General features: G+C 46.1%; 1 protein-coding gene across 5 annotated transcripts in view; it reads right to left on the bottom strand.

Annotated features, from left to right (window-relative positions):
* LOC135368070 (ecotropic viral integration site 5 ortholog-like) overlaps nt 1-23580 on the bottom strand; it is a 176687-nt gene that overhangs the window by 66018 nt on the left and 87089 nt on the right. For 3 of the 5 annotated variants that reach the window (XM_064601146.1, XM_064601148.1, XM_064601147.1), the window contains 4 exons: nt 8918-9073; nt 4169-4376; nt 2365-2664; nt 164-289 (listed from right to left, as the gene is read on the bottom strand). In XM_064601146.1, the coding sequence (XP_064457216.1) occupies nt 164-289; nt 2365-2664; nt 4169-4376; nt 8918-9073 (790 nt within the window). Of the gene's footprint in view, nt 1-163; nt 290-2364; nt 2665-4168; nt 4377-8917; nt 9074-9458; nt 9900-23580 lie in introns of those variants that run through there. The other 2 variants (XM_064601144.1, XM_064601145.1) reach the window with 1 other exon arrangement.

Here is a 23580-nt window from a genome sequence, read left to right as displayed (position 1 = left end):
TTCAACAGACTTTGAACATTCGTGTGAAGCCAAATTCTGGTTAAATATCGAAATTTTGTTGGCGATGAGCTGAACGCTGCTGTCCTAGATTTTGCACTTTGTAGGATGGCTTAACCTATATACGTGTAGTTCTACTGTAACATAGAGGAGAAGAGATGAATACCTGCACGAGACACTCCAGCTGAAACATGCACAGTCCCAGTTCAGCCATGCTAGGTTTGTAGATTTCTCTGAGCCGATAATCCTGCATCATTCGGGCAAGCACCGCAAACGTCTCTTCCTCTGGCATCTGCACAGACACCAACCCATTCAATATGCTGTTGAAGCAACAATACTTAAAGCAGCACAGAAGTCATTTTTAACACCTGCTTTTTTTTTCATATCAACCTGTTAAGCAGGCCAGCAAGATGCATCTTGAGAAGTAATTCACACCACAGACTCATAATTATCGCAGCAACTGAATTTAAAGCGCGCCGCAAAAAGTGATCACGCACAATGGCGGTGGAGAGCAGTACCAGCCTGTGATCTGCCTGGGACCTCATGCTGACGCTACAGGGGCCACGCTCGCTGATTGGTCCAGAAAAATTAGTATAATTAAGGCCCTTCCTTTTCTGCGATTCCACGATTCTGCAAAAATTCGCGGAATTGTGGGTCTGCCGCGGAATATGAGGTGTTGTGCAGAATTTTGCAGAAACCACGTGCTTAACTCAGTTTACGCGCGAGATCAACGGACTTCGCTCGCACCGGGTCAGCTTGTGTTACAGAATAGATGTGCCAACCGGATAAGGTCGCCAGGCCGTGATATGACCCTATCTGTGTGCTGGAACAACCCTCTAACATATTGGGATTCTGGAGTGGAATGCAAACGCTGACCCCTGCTTTGGTGTCCATAGCTGTCAAGTACCTCTGTGTGACTGTAAACTCTGTGCATGCAGAGAAGTCACTTAGCAAGTACAATTTCATAGTCAGTGACAAACGTCACTCCCTCTCAGAAGAAAGTACAATGTGCCTTGTTACACTAAGTCACAAAAGTTTTTGGAGTTGTAACCGTGTTCCTCCACACTAGAGCTAACAGAGAGTATTTTCTGTCTGAACTAGGGCAATTTGCCTTTTACCGCGAAAAAATGCAGAATTCATAGTTCCCTGCTGCGGAATTCAGGATTTGCCGCAGCAGAAAAAGAAGGGCCTTAAGTATAATCTTACTAGCAATACAAACCTGTTTAAGTGATACTTGTAAGACAGGACATTTGAGAAAAGAATAGGGTCATCCATAACACCCAGTGTGCAAAAACATTAGTTTAAAGACCAGAAAGTGCAAAGAGACTGGATGGTGACGAGGCAGGGTATAATGCCACGCACATTTTGAAGGCTCAACCGGATTGGGCAATAGACATCGCACGATGGTGAACCATATCAATCACTCCATGACATTACAAGAGCCATTAAACAATGATTCACACGCAGCTGATGCTGAAAATCGCGTTACAATTGCATAACCATCCCTTCAATTTTGTTACTTTTTTATGCTGTCTGTGCTGAAGACGATGTTGCTGCTAATACTGCTGAAGCGTGAAATGGCAATGTCACGTTAGTCTAGATGGTCGATCAATCTCCATCTTCGCCTACACTAAAGAGTTTATCGCAGTACATTGACTTCCTTACTTGAAGTTGAGGTCGACATTTGAGACAACGGCTTTCATCTGTTAAAGCATTACGAAATATCGGACAATGATCGGGCACATTATTCTGCAGTGTATTTCTGCTGCTGGGGAGAGAGTAAGTCCCAAAGACCATGCAAGTACGAAGCGCAATGAGTACGAATAATCGAGCATGACTTCAACCATCCAAATTAGTGGACGCCAAAACATGTTGGTTCTATGTGGCACCTGACGGTGCAGACAGTTTTGTCCGAAAAATTGGAAGACCCAAGTTTTTTTCTTTTTTTTTGTGATGAATGTTTTGTATTCTTTTTTCATGTGTGTGTGTGTTGAATTATCAGTTGGTGACTGTATTCTGGAATGAAGTGGGATAACTTCGATGTGCACTTTGTTTCTAGCCAAAAAATTTTTCGGTGACTCGAAGTTGAATTCAAGAAATTAAATTTTTTTGAAACAAAATTGATAAAATTACTCGTAGGATGTGACAAAAATCCTTTACACATAAATGCAGTTGTCTGCTTACTTTTACATGGCATATCCTTCTCACGAGAATTGTTCGACATGGTTAATGAAACACCCTGTATAATTGTACCATATAACGACACAAGGGCCTACGCACAAATGACGTGGCCCCCCAACACCTGAAGTGCCAGAAGAGGGCGTTATTTGCTCGTCTATTCCACCGCACTCAACATGAAACACGCACCTGCAGAAGAAGCAGACCCACGATGAAAGCACTGCCTTGACAGTAGCCCACTTCTCTGTCGTGGAGAGAATAAGCCTTCATCACGTTGAAGAGGCCCTCCTGACCGGCGCCGTCCTTGTCGCGGAAGAACTCGTGCTCCGGATATGTCCTAGCAATATCCCGGCGAATCACTTTTTCGCAAGGAGACGTGCCTTTGAGGTATTCCGCATAACGCTCCCGCGCAGGACATGTTTGTGCATTGCACAGCAGCTGCCACACGATGGCTCGGAAATGTTGGGGGACACCCTTGCGGACCTGCTCCTAAAGGGATAGGACATTGTCCTTGTCAACACTGACCACGACAAGGTCTGCAACCACAACACCTGAGGTGCCATTAGCATAATATGAGCACAATCGTAAAATTCGAGACAAAAATATTTTTTCGCTCTCATCTGACATCTCTGCTCGTCTACTGCATCCAAAATGTTCGCCTGTCTGCAGAATATGCAAACTTAATATCGAACGATAATATTTCTATATTCTGCATTATGGCTAGGATTCAAGATTGACACACCTCTCAATTTGTGACATCATCACATGCTTAGGGTTCTTCATTTTTTGGGTTAAACTCGATTTTTCACAATAGTTCCCCCCCACCGCCACAAATTTTCAAGGATTCGGGTAAAACCCGATATCTACCCGAAGTTCTTATGGTCCTTCAACTTGTCGTTCTACAGGGTGGGACACTGAAGTGTGCCACATTTCCGTCACTTCGTAAGAAAAGAAGATGAAGTCCAACTCGCCTGAAATTCTGCACAAAGAGAGACATCTTCCTTAAGTTTTTTTAGCATTCCCTGCGGACATCGTCCGTTCGCAAACACAGGAGATAAAAATTGTTCGAGCTTTTGACCCCATGCATTCTCTATGGCCTATTCCCGGTTATTTTGGGGACACTTCGTTGGCAAACCATGTTTCACAACCAGTTTCGCCACATTGCACACAGGTGGCGCAAGGCTCGCTCAAAGAGTTTCGGTTTCGCTTGGCACCTTGCGCCACCTCTGTGTGATGTGGCAAAACTTGTTGCGAAACACGGTTCGCCAACAAAGTGTCCCCCAAAATAACCGGAAATAGGCTATAGAGAATGCGTGGGGTCGAAAGCTCGAACAATTTTTATCTCCTGTGTGCGCGAGCAGACGACGTCCGCAGGGAATGCTAAAAAAACTTAAGGAAGATGGCTCTCTCTGTGCAGAATTTCAGGTGAGTTGGACTTTATCTTCTTTTCTTATGAAGTGACAGAAATGTGGCATACTTGAGTGTCCCACCCTGTAGGTAGTGAATCGGAAAAGTGAATCATAATATTAGCAAAGAGAGCTATTTGTGACAACCTATTTGTCCTCTGTTTATGACACCCTCCTACAGGATTCAAACGAGTTTTGTGGAGCTCGTGCAAGTGTTTGAATACCGCGGTCATTCGCTGTCCCAGTTCCGAGCGGAAATGTAGAGATTATTGCTTCTCGTCCCGGTGTCACAGCGATGTCTTGTTTCACACACCTTTCGTTTCCCCGGAACATTTCCCGGTGACATAACAAACAGAGATCATAGCGCACGATTTTTCCCCGAATTCTCGCGCGTAAACAGCACCCGATTTTTTCCCTCACAAATTAAAAAAATCACGAAACCCGAAAACGAAGAACCCTATGTGTGCTTCAACTGGTATTAGGCGTTGCACATAGCACACAATCCTAGGTCAAACCCCAAATCCCAAACCCCAAAAGGCTTGAGAAAAATCCCTGGACGTGACACCCGATTTTGACGAGGCACTAACCTTGACAAAGGCATTTTTCTTCTTGATGTGCGCATCCCATTCGTTGACTATCCGTCCCCATAGAACCCAGACGTCCTCCCCTTCGTCGTCCATGGCACCACTCTGTTGGCTGGCTCCCGAAGTAACTGACACCTGGCTGGTGTCCGATGACTTTCGGGAGTGGGTGGATGTGAGAGAGTTCAGTGACTTGGCGTCAGACTCTAGAAGCCTAAGTGGAAGAACACAGGGTGTCACAGTGAAAAGTGGGGGGAGGGGATTACAGGATTCTAATATTTCAAAATTGTGTTTTATCCAGGGATCGGAACCAGTATTTTTCAGGTCCGGTTCGGGTTCAGGCATATTGGTTCGGATCGGGTTTAGCTCCTCTGAACCGAAACTATCAGCTTGACCTGGTTCAGGTATATCGGATCGGTTCAGGATTGGCTCAGGGGGAACACCCCCTTCCCGCACATACACAGACAAAAAAAATCGGTCAGCGATCGGCACATTTACGGGGATTGGAACTGTTACTTTTTTCGGTCCCGGTTCAACCGGTTCGTGGGCAGTAATTTTCCTACAAGAAAGCACACTACCTGTACCCGGTTCAGAAAGGTGTGAGGTAACCGTTTCAGGTGAGTCAAAAAAAGGTCGGTCAGTAGTACAATTATTTCACCTCTGAACCGATTCCCGAACTGGTAACCGGATGAATTTTTTTCAGTTCAGTTCCGGTTCTGTTTGGTTTCGTCAAAAAATAACGTTTTTTCTGGTTTTTGTTTCAAATTCAGTTCTGGTTCTGATGCATGGTTTTATCTCCGGCTTAACGCAACAGTGGAAAAAAAACTATTACAAATGTAGAGGTTTCGCCGACCTATTCAGGTGGCATCATCCGTACACAATGTGTCCAAAGGTACAGATCAGCCTACTTATCCCCCAAGATATCGTAAACCTCCGGCAGAAAGCCGCAGTTGGCGTTACACGCTGTTTAATCACGCCTGATACACCAGGATTCTAAAAATCTTCTCGGGGCCCCAAAGTTGCTCGCGAGCCAAGGTTATCACGTTATCAAAATGGTGACCTTTCGACCAACAATGGTCGACCAACTCTGTTTTTGTCCAGGCGTGATTCAACAGCGTGTAAAGCCAACCGTGGCCCTCTACCGGAGGTTTACGATATCTTGGTGGATAAGTATGCTGATCTGTACCTTCGGACACATTGTGTACTGATGATGCCACCTCAATAGGTTGGCGAAATGTCCATGTTTTTATTTTATTTTTTCACTGTTGCGTTGAGCCGGAGATAAAAACACCATTTTAAAGTATGCCTCTTCCCGGATTTTGGGATATTTTTCCGAAGGATTCTAATATGTTCTGCCTAGGTCTCCATTTACCAGGTTTTATCGAATCTAAGACCACTTTCCCCTCCCCCAAGAGATCCTGCGTTCGAAAGTCCTGTCTTAGATTCTGTTGGATGTTCCCTGTGCTCTCCGTACGTGTACGTGCAACTGTATCCGAAGCTCTTCACGTGAGGGTGCAACGTACCTAAAGGCTGAGAAGCAAAGGGAAGCTCGCGTTACATCTGACGCGGCTGACGCAGTTTTCCTCAGTCGAAGCTGCTTGGGCAGAGCGAACTCATGTATCACGGGCGACTCGCCCGTCTCTTGCATACTGTATCCTCCTATTAAAGAGTTGAACCTAACAGATTCGAATATGCCCGCCACAACGAGGTCAGGGTCACAGAGGCGGGGGGGCGATGTCATTGAGGCAAAGGCGCGACATGTCCGACACCTAGGGTTGCCACCTTCGTAGTGAAAAATACCGACTGAGGGAGAGGAGGTGGAATAGAGGGAAAGGGGGAAAGGCTCGGGGGAAAGGGAAGTGGGTGAGTGGTGGAAGAGCACACACAGAAAACAGAGAGATAGAGAGAGAGCTCAAGATAATACGAGGAAATATATCTTCCTGTGTGTGGCTGGATCATTGATGTTAGAAATTGCTATAAACAGGCATGAACGCTACACTGGATTGTATTGGAGTAACTGGATTGGACTGCCATTTACTTCGAAAAACGCATCGACGCAAACAAACCCTTCTGTGCAGGCGGAGATCTCGCATGAGAGTTGTATACGGCCTAAGTTCTAGCTGCCTCGACACAACCACCGACAGGTTTACACACCCACTGATCTTCAGAACACAAGGCTTAATGAATAATGATGATGATGATGATGATGATAATGAATATCTAAGGAAACAACTGGTGACTGCGGAGTTGGGTCTGTGCTCCAGATTTATTGAAGCTGTAGTGGAATGTTGAAGGAAAAATCCCGCAAAAGCCCATATGAAAGGTCTTGAGCCACAAATACCGGCAAAAGGCTCCTGGTATCACCTTCCTTCCGGCAACCGGCAGAGCAAGCAAATAACCGGCCGTGCCGGTATAATACCGGCCTGGTGGCAACCCTACCGACACCATGTGTCGTGGTTGTCAGCGCAAAAGATATTTATTTATTTATCATTTATTATTCCGTGTTAGCACCGCGAAGCGACTGTGGCTGTGAGCGGCGTACGGATGTGGACAGATGGAGAGAGGACAGCAGGAAGGAGAGGGGTACAGGGAGGGGGGGTTAGCATGCATCCAGGGCCGACTTCAGCGGGAACTGAGCCGACATTCCTCGGGAAAGTCCACGAAAAACACAGGGAAAACCTCGTCAGCGCGAAATAAAATGAATGCGACGCAATAATGTGATACAGGCACATGGGATGGCATTCGTTCACTATGATGGTACACTACTTTGCTGCGTTTAAACGCAAAGTTATCGCTTTCACCAGTGAATGTGGTAACAATTCAGCTATGGCGAGGCAATTTCAAACATAGGAGGCAAATGCTAGAAGATAGCTGAAGCAACAGGAAGAGATCGTGAATTGCGCCAGCAACAGGGCTTTACTGGGCAAAACGCATGGCAATCAACCTGAACTGGAGCCAGCTGTTAAGGAACTTGTTGCGGCTGTCGCGCATGCGTTTAGAGAGTGTGGTTTGTCTAACGCTTTGGATGGAATTTTGGGCAGATTGTGATAAAGAACATAGTAGTGAATAATAAATGGTATTGTGCATAGTTTCAAACTGTTATACTGCCTCCACCTGTGTTTGTTTTTCCAAATTTGTGAACCCTGAACTCTGGGGGTCTTCTTAGATTCAAGAAGATATAGTACAGAACCTCCTTGCAGTGAAGGTAGTCGGGCCAGTAAAAAAACTTCACTATATCGGTACTTTAACTACATCAGTAGTTCATGGCTGGGGATTCAACAGATGGGGGTTTACTTCCCATAACCATATCCTCACTATATCCATGTTCACGACATAGAGTACACTGTATTACATCAGGCCCAAAAACTCCAGAGGAAAAGTGTGCCACACTTAGTTCACTTACTACTTGCCACTTTGGAGCTCTCTATAAGGCACAAAGGGCTATTAAGCAGAGCATGATCTACTACACGAAGCTGCTTATAGTGCACCTCTCTCCATTCTGGCAACTGCATGCTCCGGCTTTGCCCCAGAGTTGTTTCAAGCATTGCCGGCACTATTCATGCATAATTTGTTACCCCTGTGCCTTCGAATAAATGTCGTATCTTTTGAAGCTATAGGCAAAATGCAAATCTATAAGTAGTAATTTAAATGCTAGCCATTGGCCGAACATTCTGCAACAGTGGATATTCACGGCCCCATATGACGCAAACCATCATCATCACACTTTCTGTATTATGAAGTTAACGCGAACATTCACATATTCACATTCGTACAAATATTCATGTGCTCCAGTTATTCCAAGAAACAAATACTTCAAAACGTGTGCTATAAACTGCTATTGCATTGCTTTTAGACATATCACCAGCACAGGCATCTACTTTTTGCCTCTGGGAGGACAAGTGGGAAATTACTGGGAAATGCTGCACGGTCCTTGACAAAACGTCTCGCGCGCCATGGAGCAGGCAACGTAAATAGGGCGGCTGCGCAACACAGTGCGTGTTGGAAATTTGTCATCAGCAGTTTGGTCCTTAGTGGCCATTCATCTTGTTAAAGTTAGTCAATTAATAACGCAACAGTCGCTCAGTACTTCAAATCACAGCGTCGAAGCAAAATGTTTTTCGGTTTGTTTCGGCCATAAAGGTTCGGTTACGATTCAGCTCCGGAGTTCACATATATCGGTTTGATTAACTGGTTCAGGGGCTGTAAACTGTCGGCTGTCGGAACCGGTTCGAGGTTCTAATAAGCTACAAAATTATAGGTAACCACCCAAAGTGGTACAAGATCTCGTAGTTACCTTTCTTTTATGCATTTATTTCTGTTTTTCGACCAATAGGACCCCTAGGCAGGCAAACTGCTCGAATCCCTGCATCACCCCCCACCACACACCAACCCGAACCAAACTGGTATCCTGAACCGGTATCCCAAACCGGTAACCAAAGTTTGGTAATCGATTCGGTTCCGGTTCAGCTCCAAGATGGTGCTTGTAATTATGGTTCAGTTCCAACTAGAAATTCCGGTTAACTCCGGTTCAACGCTCTGCTTGAAATATAGAGTGGGTGAAATATAGAGCAGCCTACACTTTTCTATTTGATTTATCAAATCCAATAGATCAACATCATTCCAACATCATTGAAATTCCATGTATTTTGCACAACGGCACTGTCTACTTCGCGCTCGTTTAGGTGACACACTTTTTCGGGAGTCAAAAACAGCTAATAGCACGAGGTAAGGTATGTGTAAGAAATATGTAACTACCTGTTTTGTTCCTCAAGCCTCGCAAGTAGCTCCATGTCTGCCTTGCTTGCTGGATTTGTCGTGGGACTACTGTCTCCCGCTTGTGGGGAGCTACTTTTGCCCCTCTCACAGTCACTGCTCATCGCCTCCAGGCCATCCACGCTGCCACTTGGTTTCCTGAGAGAAAGACAACTAAATGTACACTACAGTTCCGTTATAAGTCACATACTCTGACCAAGTGATTTATCCAGATCCACCCGACACCCCCTACCCCAAAATATGCAGGAGACGCCCTAAAACTTTGTGAGATTGCGCAATATCTCTCAAAAGCATGTACAGACACCCCCTCACGGAGCCCACCCACCCCCCTTCCCCCCACCCCACCCCACCCCCCAAGGACGAAATTCTGGGTAAACAACTGCTCTGGCCCCTTCGTGAATACATCAGCCGCCTCCGAAATATGCCACGCAGGTCACGACGTTTCTTTTGCGACGGATATGTGAGTGCATATCTTTCAGGCGCTGCACATTACCCCGCTACACACAGGCTACACAACTCTTACCCCGTGAGAACGGTTGGACGTATTCTGCCGATAATATCGGACGCGACGCTCTTCGCCGATAGCTGAAAGTGTCGGCGCGTCGACAGCAGTCGTTCACTGATGCATATGTCATCGTTGCGTGTGCTAGCAAGCGGTCCACAGTGCTCACTGGGCGGCATGGCAGACTTGACGATCTGTGTAGCCAGTCTCATGGGCACCGACCACGCACCTCCCGGAGTGCAATCGCTGCTGTCTGTCAATGTCATCGGCCCGCGCGCTTCAGGTTCAACGCCAGCTGACTATGTCCGCGACCATTACGATTTTGCGGCACATATGGAACAGAAATGCGGAACACATCCGCGTCTGCGGACTCACGGTCCTTTCTGGTCCTTCCGCGTTGGTGCTTGTTGCCAACTTCCAGCAAGTTTCGGCGGTTTCGGCCTTGAGCTTGTTTCCCGGGAATTTTGAAAGAGTTTGCGGACCGTTGACTTTATCTTTCTCGGCACTAGCAAACCATATAACTTCTTTCGCGGAAAGCTTTGTGGAATACAGGAAGATCAAATTTTGAGCACTTTCCATTTAATGACCCAGTAAAAGGGCACAGACAGTGCCTGAAAGCACCACGTCGCCCCCCCCCCCCTCTCCCAACCCCACACTGCCGTGAGAACCTCTGTAAACAAATAGGAGAAAACGCTTATTTGCACTGCCGAGATCGTACATTCACATTCTCTTCATTCCCGCTTTGTATACTGTCCAACCAACCTGCCAGGACCTACCGTTCGGTGCCCTCTCTGGCTAGTGCGCCCGTGGCGGCTGCCCCTCTCACGGTCTCACCTCCCCATCGCTACGGCTCGCTACGCCCCTCCTCAACCATCATCACTAAGTAAAGTAGTCGTTGTTTTGAAACTACACTGGCTCGAAGAGCAGTCGAAGCAATAATACCACTACCGCATTATGCACGTTAGCAGACATTCTTGTAACTAAAAGAGCTCAAAACGACAACTAAAGCTACCCTACGGGAATGTCCAATATTGGGCGTTGAAATGAATTCTAGAAGGCTATATGAAAGCTGTCTTGCTGTCACCTGGTGGAATCATATAGCACTAGTCACTAAAGGATACGGCGGAAAAGCATTCTGACAAAAAGGTTTTTGGAGAGAGTGGCCTCGTCCAGAACTGTCGCCATTTGAGGAAGCAGTCATGGTTGACAGAAGTTTTCTCATAGATTCTGCCCACGAGGCCCACTTAATACCTGTTGTGAGGCCGCCGTTCCAGAAGCAGCAACGTCAGTTACCAAAACATGAAGCCCTCAAGAGCCAAGACACAAAGTATTGTAGCAGCGAGGGAATTCATGTTGAGCGCATCATTCAGAGAATGAACATTTTTAAAATATTATCTGCCAAGGTATTGTGGAGCATGGTCCCCATTCTGGATGATGTTTTGATAGTCGCTGCTGGTCTTACGAATTTGTCTCCACCAATATTTGCAACGCATGATATCTCTGACATGAACATGCAAGCTGTCTGCGCGGCCCCACGGTCCCCCCCCCCCCCCCCACTGTCCGTCGAAAAGTTCTCATTGGTCCCAAATAAGGTGAGGCACACGTGATTTCTTCTGTGAACCATGCCGGCGATTGCCGCCATGTGGGTGCACAGACACTTTGAACTTTGCCCTCGAATACCTTACACTCGAACTGATGAGTAAGCCGTTTTGAAACAGTAACCAAATTAAAGTTAGCTCCTAAAAATAGCTCTGAGTTATACTTACACACCTACTTTTTGTTGTTGTTGTTTTTAATGAAACTGCTCGTACTGTTCCAACCGCAGTTACATCACACGCCTTGTACAACTAAGCAGTAGTTGCTTTTCGAAGCTTGTATAGCTAACTTGATCACACTTCAGTTTCTTGCTTGCACAGTTACTTTCACCGATTGTGGTAACAAGTTAGTCACAGTTACAAGTGCAAAATAACACGTTTCTGTAACTAGTTGTCCAAAAAGTAGTTATACACTAACTACTACACAAAAGTGAACACTACCAAAAATACCTACAGTTACTCGTAAATCCTTTACAATAGATCCTGCTCCCAGTCAGCGGAATGCCGCTTGATATGGGGCAGCATTTACTCCACATTTACAATACCTCGTTTACTTTTGACCCCATAAACACACACCACTAAATGACCAGGACCTTGATCAGGATTGTATAGGATCAGGGACATCGGAAGCGCGCGCCTGTAATGCCGCGTTTACAATGCGTTCACACGGGGCAACATTCGCCAGCAACTATGAGCAATATCGTTCGTGCCGGGCATCCTGCATCAGGTGTAGCTGAGACATGACCTTTTTTTCTTTTCTTTTTTTAGGCTAACGCCACACAAACATATCAACAGGTATTTTTTGAAGATATATACGATGATCTTTTAGCGAAATAAACTGACCTATACCCCAGTCAGACGGCATGCTCGAAGGACTTCGGGGAATTTTCATTTGCAAAAAAATGACCTCTCAGAGCCGTGTCAGACGGCAGCTCAAAGCACCTTTCTAAGAAATGACCATCAACGCGAAAGGAGGCCCCCAACGACATTTGAGGTGCAGAAAGGAGCAATCTCGACAACAGCGTTATGCCATTGTACCCTCGCTACCTACGCAACTGAATGTAGGAAAACCTATAAAATGCGGATAATGGAGTGAAACTGTGTAGACGTATTTAGATCCTATTTAGAGAAGTGCATATGACCTCTGCATCTTGTTGATTTGTGGCGCACAGACCAACTTCAAATTTCCACATCAGACAGGGAAAACGAAACCGAAAAAGGGAGCCGGTGAGGGCAGTCAGTTGAGGAGCACTCCTTTCCCGCCTGTCTGGCAGGCGCCCCCGAACAAAGGTCATTTGAGAGGCCGAAGGCCATTTCTCGCAATCGACATTTGAAATGCTGCCTGACTAGGGTATTAGGTTTGAATAATTGCAGTTGAAGAAAAGGCACCACCAGTTGGATTCGAACCTACATAGACGAGTTCAGAAAATCCCAGAGTGCTTAGCGTCGCTTTGAACTGTGGGAATTTACTAATACGAAAGAAGCGGGTGGCCTCCAAACTGTTCCGATTTCTCCCGTACCAGTCCACTGTCCACGACGTGTCGAGGTCAGCGAAAGCGAAGCGAAGGATAGCGAAGCGAAGTGAAGGATAATTCTTCGTTTCCCCGCACAGCAGGCGCCCAGGATGCAATGCGTGCGCAAAGAGCACTGGGATTTTCTTAACTCAGCTCGTGGGTGGAGCTACAGAGCTGCTACGTGTGAACGCGGTCTCGAAGTTGGTCATAAGACTTTGGCTCGAGTTGGTTCGAGTTGCTGGGAACAGTTGAGGGCATAGGCAACATGAACTTGGGTCTGAGGGCAAAGACGAGGCAGGAGGGACGAAGGAACACGCACGAAACGACTCCCAAAAAGGTTTCCCCCGTAAAGGCAGCCTCAGTGACGCCATAAGGGAACAGTAACTCTGTCCCTAACATCGTCCCACGTTAATTCCCACCACTGAAAAAGAAGGAGACTACACTATACTTAGCCAGCAACGGAATGTCGACCCGGAATGCCGACCTTCGTATGTCGGTTGGAACATACTCCTCAACTAAAAGAAATGGAGCAGCAGACCCCAAACTCGGGCGTCACCAAGCTCCAAAACGCAGCTACTTCTACTCTACTCTACTCGACCCGAATAAGGAGTAATAATTGGAGTACAACGTATACATCTGCACTTTTCCCCTGAAGACTGTCTTTCCCACCGTTGATATTTCCCCCTGGTCGTCTTCACAGGGAAGTCCATCAACCTGTGTACGAGAGGTGCCCGCAATGTTTGTGCTCCCAAGTGATGCAACAATTAACGATAATAACCTATGTCCCGTGGAAACCAGATGGCCACTTAGGACTGGTTCTATATAGAGTGGTCACTAGGCGTGTATACTATATATGGGTCACTTTCACGCACCGACGTCGCCGTAATGATAGCAAGACTGGTCGGAATGGGCTCAGAATAAAAAAAAGTCGCCGACCGACCGGCTCCGAATGAGTGCAACCACCAACGGCTTTTCTCTCTGTCTCTCTCTCACACGGATGAGTTCAGAAGCACAGAGAGAGAAAGTAGACACAAAATGACTCACGCAGATATCTAATCGGGACGTGGGATGAATGACTACCGATTGCGCACGGGGGAGGCGACTGACAACTAACCCAGACAAAGCGACTGATGTAACCGTCAGATAATTCAATCGGACCATTGTTCTTTTTGTCTTCATAAATGATTTGCATATAGATAATCCGAGTATACACTCCGGGTATACCATATGTTGTTTGTTTGCTGATGATTGTGTTTCGTTCACTATCACAAGGGTAACGGATGTTGATTGATTGATTGGAAAAAGAAAACGGTGGAGATGTTAGTTCAAAATATCGATGCTGGCATGTTACGGATGATTAAATCGATCTTTACCCGGCCCGATTCACGGCAAATGAATTTGAATGTCCAGAGATGGTGTCGAAATGACTGCGACGGTGCAGAAGTTACCAACTTTGTTTCTCTGTACACTCTCAAGAACATCCCCCTACAAAAAGGCTGGGAAGTACAATTATCTTGGAGTCATAATTACGGCAAACCTGAACTGGTCTGCCCACATCGATTATACTGGTTGCGAAAAAGTCTCACAAGCTATTTACGCCAAAAGAATGTGTCACTGTACTTCTGTAGCTAATCTCGTAGTCTACACGTGGTTCATTCGTTCACTTTCAGAATACGCCCACATTCTGTGGGAACCCCAAGCAGCACAATATACTGAAAGGCTGCTTGGGTGGTTCCCAAGCAGCACAATGTACTGAAAGTCGAGTGCAATAGGGGTGGACGGAATGTGTCTTATCAATGTTCTTTAGTTTCACGAGTCTGTTCAAGGCCTTCAACCTACCCGTCCACCCCTATTGCACTCGACTTTCAGTACATTGTGCTGCTTGGGCATACGCACAGGTGCAAATAGACTTGCTGGAAAGCGGTCAGACGAAAGCTCTCCGATTTATCTACAATCCTTCGATTGTGTCGATAACGTCATTGTATGCTGTATCTTGACTCCCACAGCAAGCTTACAGTATAGAAAGGTCAAGCACTCGAACTTTTGCACAACATAAAGTACATTGTAAAATTTGACTTTAATTCCATGATTACCTAAGTTATGATACCCACTAGACCGAAGCATGATGAATTCATCCGTGAGTTTCGTTGCAACAAAGCCTTACTTGTTTATTTTTTATTTTTTTAACAAAAATCTCACATTCCATCAATGGAAGAAATAGCCTTCAAGAGTAACCAAGTGTATCTCAACATTATCTTCTTTCTCGGTTGCTCTCGAGAATTTTACTAAGCATATTATATTAGCGAAGCTCTCCGATATAGGTTTTCTTTTATCATTTATATCAGTTTTTTTTTTTTTTGTTAATATTAAAGAAGCTATAAGAGCTGAATAGATCTCGTATCCGCAGTCGAGTTATACGGCCAGGCGGACATCCTCTGAAAGAAAGTATGTAACCACAAGATCACTAACGACTTCAAATTATTAGGTGATTATGGGGAAAAGTTAGGTAGCAGAAAGGGAGACAATCTGTGCCTGTCTGCGTTCACGATCATGTTCAGAGACGTACAATCCTCGTTCAAAGCCGTTCCCCGTTTAAACGTGCGTTTTCTTCCTGAGCGTGCGAAAGAGCGATAAGAGAAACACTGCGCATTTTCTTTCGTCATGTCCCGAAACATGCCGTCGATTACCGAAGACGCACGTTACCTGCAACCTGGCAACGAGCACGTTGAGTGCACAGGCTACGCAGAACCATCCGCAGCTGTCAATAGTGAGTTTTAGTATAACGTACGCTGTCCGACCACGCCATGCAGGCATTTGTGCGATTCTGCGCAGACTCCAAGTTGGTGGACGCGGTGTGACTGACAGTGTGTGTGTGAGTGAGTGACTGACTGAGTGTCTTTGTCACTCATAGGTTTTATTGTAGATAGCCATTTGTGTTTTCCTAGGTGATCTGGAGTAGCCAGCTCTCGTAATGAGTGCCTATTTCTATTTTTTTTTTTTTTTTTTTTTCTCATCAACTCAAGTAAACGTACGCTGTTGCCTTTGCGTACATAAGGGATAGCGTGGTGGTTCTGCGCAATGCGCAAAGCTCTGCTTATGTCTTGCGCGTGTGCAGAACCACCAACGCGCTACGCAAAGGCGACAGCGTACGTTAACTAAAACTCACTAATAAACGTCCACCAGATGTTCCGCGTGCCTGCACAAAATATCCAATAGCGGTGGCGTGTCCAAATTTTGGCGGCTTTCACAGTCTAGAAATAGCATACTGTCACAAAACAGGACCATGCACGCAACAATCGGAACAAAGGAAGCGTAAGACAAACGAGCTACTGTTACACCCCATGTATAGTGCTTTAAATAACTTAAGGCAAAAAAAAAAAAAAAAAAAAGAGTCGTCTTTTCTCCTCGGACTCAAAGAATAGAAGCTTCGCGAAGAGTGATGTTCTCGGGATGAGAGAAGGATACATCGTTCCATTATTTCCTGCGCACTGGCTCTGATACGTGCGGTGGTAGACATAAGACAATGAGCTCATTTGCATAAAGGCAACATTAGAAGAATGCGTGCTGCGCGTAACATGCCGTTTGCAGCCAATAACCGATATAGTCTAATCTACAGGGTCCTATCCTATAAGGTGTTTCCACATGACGTCAAACGAACGCATTTGGCCGCCATGGTGCTGGCCACTTTTTCAGCGCAGCTGCTGAGCCGAGATTATCTCAGCATTTGCTCGGAAACAAAGCCTCGAATGGTGTTTTTAAATCCGGTCGCTTCCGTACCCTTCTTTTATCCCGCAGACACATCGTCATTCTCGTTCTCGCGTTTTCTTTTATGAAAACCCTGGTTGTCGCATCGAAAAATAGCGCAGTTCGTCATCTTTCAATGCCGTTAGCAGGAGAAGTGACCGCCAGTGGGAGGTAGTAGGAGGAGCTTACGACCATGCCACGTCACTGCCACGTCACTGCCACGTCACCATGTGACGTAGGTGAAAACTCCCTATAAAAGTCTACTCGCGCCGGCATGCTGTACCAACATCACCTAGATACAGAAAGCCTGCGCGCTCGTCGACTTGATGTAACTATTAAGAGTCAGCCAATCAGGATCGTGTTCTCAACGGCCCGTAGCCAATCACGAACGTGCTTTCAGCGGTCGCGGCCATGGGGAAGAACCACCGTCGTCTGCGAGTTGTGATTGAACGTCCCTGCGTACTAAATGGGAAAACTTGGAAATAAAACGCAAAACGGTCTCAATCTTTCTCAAAAGTGATATTCTGCAAAGCGTCTCGCACTTTTTGTCTAAATATTTAGGTCTGCAGGTTCCAGTTGAGTTGCAATCATCTGCGAGTTCTTGATTTCGCAGAACGGTGAATCGCAGTACAGCAGACGAATTCTGACTATATATGTCTACGTCGCGAAGGAGGGAGAGGAGGCAATGCGTAGGCTTTCTGTATCTAGGTGGCGTTGGCTGTACTCGCCAATAGACCTCTACTCGAGAAACGTCATCATGACGTTGGTAGACAAACAAATCGGAAGGTGAGGGCTGGGTTCCACGAATGGGCATTTGTTCGATGCCTCCTACAGAAAGGAAAGTAGGACCGAAGGTCGCATCCCTTTCAGGTACCATCGTAATCCCCTCAAGACCGTGGCTTTCGGGCTCGACCTTGTTCGCCCCTAGCTTCGAGCGTAGTGCAACTATACCAAACTGGTGGCGCTGTTGAACACTATGACGTCATTTGTTTACAAACAGGGAGAGGTCTATTACTTAATGCAGGTGGCACGTTCTTTTGTCTATATAATAATGCTTATAAGGACATTCAATCGCGGTAAATTTCGAAGTGATTGAGTACCGCAACGCAAAATTATAACGCAAAAGGTGCAATACGGGTAGTGAAAACAACCAAGATGGCGGTGTTGCGGACGACCTGTCAGGTATCGCTTTGGCAGAGACGTCTCCGCGTTATGTTCTTTCAGTAAGCAGACGACATCCCTCTTGGTTGTCGTCCACTAATTACGTCCGCAATTTCGTTCCTCACGTTGCTCATTTAGGGAGCAAAATGTGACAGTTACACCACGAGAGCGAAATGAAAACCGCAGTTCCATCCGGCAGGTAGCGTACGCGACACGTCGCCGTCCGGGGAGCAGCGTTTGCATCACAGCTATCTTGATTGTTTTGACAACCGGCATCGCACCTCTTGCGACTCTACGCTGCGGTGCTCAATCACTTCGAAATTGACCATGATTGAATGTCCTTATGAGCTTTATATGAAGACAACACAATGTGCTACCTGCATTGAATAACTATAACGAGCTCGGCATGCCGGTGCGGGTAGACTTTTGGGGTTACACCTTGTATAGTATAATGTAGAACAAGTTGGCCGGCATTCTTCTTTGTTTTCTTTTTTCATTTCATTCATTCTTTCTTTCTTTTTTCTTTTTTTCGAAACCAAAGCAAACCTTGAGAAACGTGACCCTTCGTGTTAATTATGATCAGAATCACTGGTTCGATGCCAACTATATCTAATTGGATTTTATAACCAGAGGTTTAGCAGTCATGAGTGACATAACTCATTTGTTCTGCAACGTTTCCAACCGACGGATTCTCGACACAGCGCTGTTAATGACGATTTGCACGTTTTACTGTTTTGTTATTTTGCTGAGTATTTCTTTCCGAGAGGTATTTGCACTTTTCTTCACACACTTTTTTTTTTTTTTTCGTATTTCCTCCGCGATAGTGAAACATGTTCTTCGTTTGTGCATCACAACAACGTAGCTTACAACAGAGGTACCCCTAGTGAGATTGCCCGCCTAAGCGTGGCCGACACGGCAAGACCGCCCTTTTTCCCTCGCTTTCTTTTTCCTTTCAATACGCTGTGGAGAAGGACAACAAACTTACTGACCAATCAGATTAATTTTCAGGGAAGGAAAGGGAGGTTAAAAAGCGATAAAAACCGGGCTGTTTGGTGGCACATTCTAAAAGCGATAAAACCCCAGTGCAGGGGACACGGACAGACGAAGCACTGTGCTTCAGTGCTTCGTCTGTGTTTCGTCTGTCCGTGTTCCCTGCACTGGGGTTTTATCGCTTTTAGAAGGGAGGTTGGCTGACGAACGCTATGGATCTATACTAGGAGCCAGTAATGTATACAGGGTGTTTCACATAACGTGATCGTATTAAAAAGTCTACTTCCCCGAGCACTATCGGCCTCAAACGCAAATAGAGTCGCTGGCTCTATTCACTTTAGACCACATCATGGAAGCCCATACACAAAATTTATGCCTGTAATTACTATAAAATACCCTAATACTATACGTATAAAATAAAACTAAAAAATATCCGAGAAACAGGAGCAGTGTACTTATTGTGGAGCCGGACGGTGAGTGCAGAATATATTACTGAAGTGCTCCACACCGAGAAAAATAAACAAGCTGTTTTTCCGAATCCGGTGCTGACAATATGAAAAAACGATTCGAGAAAAATACGTCGTTCATCACAAACGATTATGACAATGTTCAGGAACACGGAAATTATCTCTTATTTACACACTGTGTGGTTACTCTTGATCACTATTTCAATTTGGAATTGAAAAATGAGAGAGAAACAGGCAATAAGCTGACTTTATTGGTCAACAATAGATGGCTTCGAGTTTGATACTTTAATATGACTACTAAAAACACGAAAATACAATAACCTTCGTACATAACTGTTCCACCCCTTCTGGCCCTCCACCAAACTGTATAGTTCGTGGCACACTTGTGTATAGCCTCCCTGTCCTGCATGGCGTCTCCCGGACTCAAGAACAGCGACTTCGGTGTATACGTGCGGGGAGCCCGAGGAATGTCTCGGTGTTCCGAGAGCCGCGGATGGTGATAGCCGAAGCCAAAGCCCGTGAGTTACCGATAGAAACCTTACGGCAGATGGAAATCATCACATGCGCCTCAGAAACGCACCACCGTCGTCATCCCCTTCTAGCAAAGATCTATCGGCGAAACCAAAGCGCTGTCTTCAAGCGTGTCTCGTGGATGTCAGTGGGCCCAAGATCCCTCCGTTCATAATCCACCCAGCGGTTTCCACCCCCCCCCCCCCCCCCGTCGTCGGTTCCGCTGCGCCATCACTCTCCCTATCTGTCCCTGGCCTCAAAGTTACAAAGTATCAAGTGCCAGCTTTAGTTCTTCCACAGTCAACACCGGATATGATGCGACTTAGATATCCTGACCAGACTGTCGTCTACACTGATGGATCTACCACACGGGAGTGCTCGCCGTGCGCTTTTGTCGTCCCATTTGATGCATGCAGTCTCACGTGGATATCGCCTCTTACGTCGTACGTCATCAATATCGGCGGAGTTGTATGCCGTCCTACTCTTTCTGCAGCAGATATCCCAAGTTCCTCCGCGTGTCTAGGTGGTCTACACAGATTCACAGGCAGTTCTGGAATGTGTAGCAACAATGGGGCTTCGTAGGTCGTTAGCCCCCATCGCGTAGTAGGCATTTTCCATCAAGTTCAGCGTCTACATCGTGATTCGTGAAGGTCAACATACAGTATATCCTTGCAGTGGATTCTTGGTCACTGCGGTTTAACAGGCAATGATGAAGCTGACAGAGTAGCAATGGTTGCACAGGAGTCCCCGACAGCCGTGCCCGTTGTGCTGTCGAGGGGTGAAAGCAGGACCCTACTAACTGCGTGGTTTCAACCCCTGGCTCTGCAGCAATGGCGCCGGAAGATCACGGATCGATCTCTCATGTATTCGATATATGTCGTTTTCTTTCCCTGCCCGTTTATTACGCCATTTTACCTTCCTCCTGCGTAGACTCCGCCTCAATGTGGCTTTCACCCCACAATTCAAATGTATGATCAGATGCTGCGACACCAGCCTATATCTGTTCCACCTGCGGTGTCGTGGCGAACACCCAGCTCATTCTTATGGAATGTGCACTACGGCCCGCAAAGGCTGATACTGTGTGGTGAGCTTGCTCGTATCAGCGAGAGACCACTCAACTGAGCTGCACTCATTGGCCCCTATATGAAGATCCTGCGCCCCATCGTCGGGTACTTCACCTGTTCATGGACTTCCTGACGTCCACTAGGTTGCTCCAGACGCTTTAATTTGTTCCCGTGTTTTCATCCGTCCCTCACCATCTTCATATAATGTTCCGCGTGGTCGGGTACCGCACAGCCGCGGTGAAACACCCCATCTCATCGTTTGCATCGGTTGTTGCTGTTTGTTTGTTTGTAAGGGAAAAAGAGAGGACAAGTTGAACTCGTCTCCCGACGTTGTTCTGCTACTCCCAACATAAATTCTCACAGGCATACACACACTCCCCAAAACTACTTCTCGTGTGCTCTTCGATTGTTGCTGTCTCTCCTGTGCTCGTATACATGTATAATGCCTGAGAGATTCGGTCACTCGCAAAAATAGATATAGGTGGCTCTCTAGCTTCAGCAATAGCATTTTCCCCGACATTCCCGACATTTGAAAACAGAGCCGTATACGCTTCGTGCAAAGCGTCTGCCGCGCCACGGAAAATCCTGGCGGCAGTCATAGGAACTAGTTGTGTGAGTCCGCTCGGTTCTCGAAGGCTACTCGTTCCAATCGTCACGCTCCGGTAACGCCGCACCTGAATTGATAGCTGCTAAAAGTAATGCCGTACCGCACATACTGCTGCGTCGTTGGGTGCACAAATACGTATGAGAATGCCGGGTGTAGGAAAGCAATGGTCCCTGGTTGTGTGGGCAGAAAAATGGTCCCCAGGCTCCTTGCGCGCCCAAAAATACAGGCGCGTGGTTGAGGATAACTGATGAAACACATCACAGTCGACCGTTTGCTGAAAATGGAGGCATAGGCCTCTTTAATCTTCATCTGTTAATAGATAATAAAACCTGAGCAACGAGGAGAGCTGGGCCTGTTGGTACAAGATCATAACTTTAAAGCGCTACAGAGACAAGGATGGAGAGAGATACACAACACATAGGCGCACTTCCAACAAAGGTTTATTGAAAAGTATTATTAGTAAAAGGTTTATTGAAAAGCCATTTAAGCAGTTCAACCTTTGTTGGAAGTGCGCCTATGTGTACTGTATCTCTCTCCGTCCTTGTCTCTGTAGCGCTTTAAAATTATGAATAAAATCTGCACGCCATTCAATGAAAGCGACACCATTCGCTGCACTAGTTCGCTTGCGATATCGTTCGCTGGATGCTAGTATTTTTCTACTGTTGGTCAGACACGAGTTTTAAGTTTATGAGTTTGAGCTTCATCGGAAAAGAAGAAAAGGAAAAGGAGACACGACTTTTACAGTTGTCCCCTGCATCTTTTCGGTGTTGACGTTTATGAACAATAAAAGCTGTCGCCCTCTCATTCCTTATTTCATTGGCTTTACAACTCCGCTTCTGCTCAAGATACGGTTCATCGACATATCGAGTATGACAGAACTACTGTAAAACCTGTCTGACCAACAATAGGAAAACGCTTGCCTCATTTGTTGCACCGCTCGACTGACACATCACTCTCGATCGCGGCGCCACCATCGACCGTCCGCTGTCGCAGATGACAGCCTTGGGAGCACCATGCATCGCATGTGGAAAACCCCGTCAACAATAAGAACAAGTTCAATGGCAAGCACTTGACCTACATTATTTTTCCGCGATAGACGGTCTTTGGAACAGATTTCCCGCCTTGCTGAGAACTTATCTAGGCAGATCAAAGACGTGCAAAGCTTGCACGTAAGGCGAGATAAAAAGCTGAACGTGGGAATGTAACGGTAGGATGAGCAGAGTTGAAAATGATACACAACTAAGGAACGCGAACAAGACGCGGATTAGTCCTTCTATCCGCGTTATTTCTATTCCAACACTACACTCTTTAAAGGAGGTAAGAACTCCTATCTGCATGTATTTAGTTACGGGTTTAATAGATGTAATATTATTCTTCCACGCTTCGTAATTCTATTTACAATTTATTGTTCAATTCTTCTCCTTCATAACTTGTGCAGCGTTAATACAAAAACGCACTCTCTTTCGTATTCGCCGAGTACACGCACCGCCGTCCAGATACCTCTATCCATCGTTACGTCATCTGAAGAATTGTAGCACCCAATCAGACGCCAACGCGGAGGTGCACTTAGCGTTCTGCTTTACCCTCTTCAAGATGAACTTCACTGCATGGCACGCTCCTAGCCAACCATCATCACGAATGACAACGTTTTCATCTCTGATTTGTTGAAAACGGGAGGCGTAGCCCATTTTGTAGCCGCGCATAATAGATACATAATAGGCTCCGCCTCTCGTTATCAACAAATCATGGGCGAGAACGTTGTCATTCGGGATGATGGTTGGCTACACTCTTAAAAATGAACTTCACCGCACAGAACGCTCCTAGCCAACCAACATCTCGAATGATATCGTTATCTGCCCTGATTTGTTGAAAACGGGAGGCGTACGCCTTTCCTGTGACAATTATGAACAGCATAAGTGTCACAAAAAAGGCGTACGCCTCCCGCTTTCAACAAATCAGGGCAGATAACGATATCATTCGAGATTACGGTTGGCTAGAAACGTGCTATGCGGTGAAGTTCACTTCTAAGAGTGTATGAGCGTGCTGTGCGGTGGAGTTCAGTTTTAAGAGTGTGAGATGTACACTCTTAAAAATGAGTTTCACCGCATAGCATGCTCCTAGCCAATCATAATCTCGAATGATATCGCTATCTGCCCGGATTTGTTGGAAACGGGAGGCGTACGCCTTTTTGTGACACTTATGCTGTTCATAATTGTCACAAAAAAGGCGTACGCCCCCCGTTTTCAGCGAATCAGGTCAGATAACGACATCATTCGAGATAATGGTTGGCTAGGAGCGTGCTGTGCGGTGAAGTTCATTTTTAAGAGTGTATATGAACAGTTTGATGCACTACACTCTTAAAAATGAACTTCACCGCAAAGCACACTCCTAGCCAACCATCAACTCGAATAATATCGCCATGTGCCCTGATTTGTTCAAAGCTGTAGGCGTACGCCTTTTTGTGACACTTGTGCTGTTCATAATTGTCACA

Source organism: Ornithodoros turicata, chromosome 9, assembly GCF_037126465.1.
Source record: "Ornithodoros turicata isolate Travis chromosome 9, ASM3712646v1, whole genome shotgun sequence".
Classification (NCBI taxonomy): Eukaryota; Metazoa; Arthropoda; class Arachnida; order Ixodida; family Argasidae; genus Ornithodoros; species Ornithodoros turicata.
This window is presented reverse-complemented; position numbering and strand designations above follow the sequence as displayed.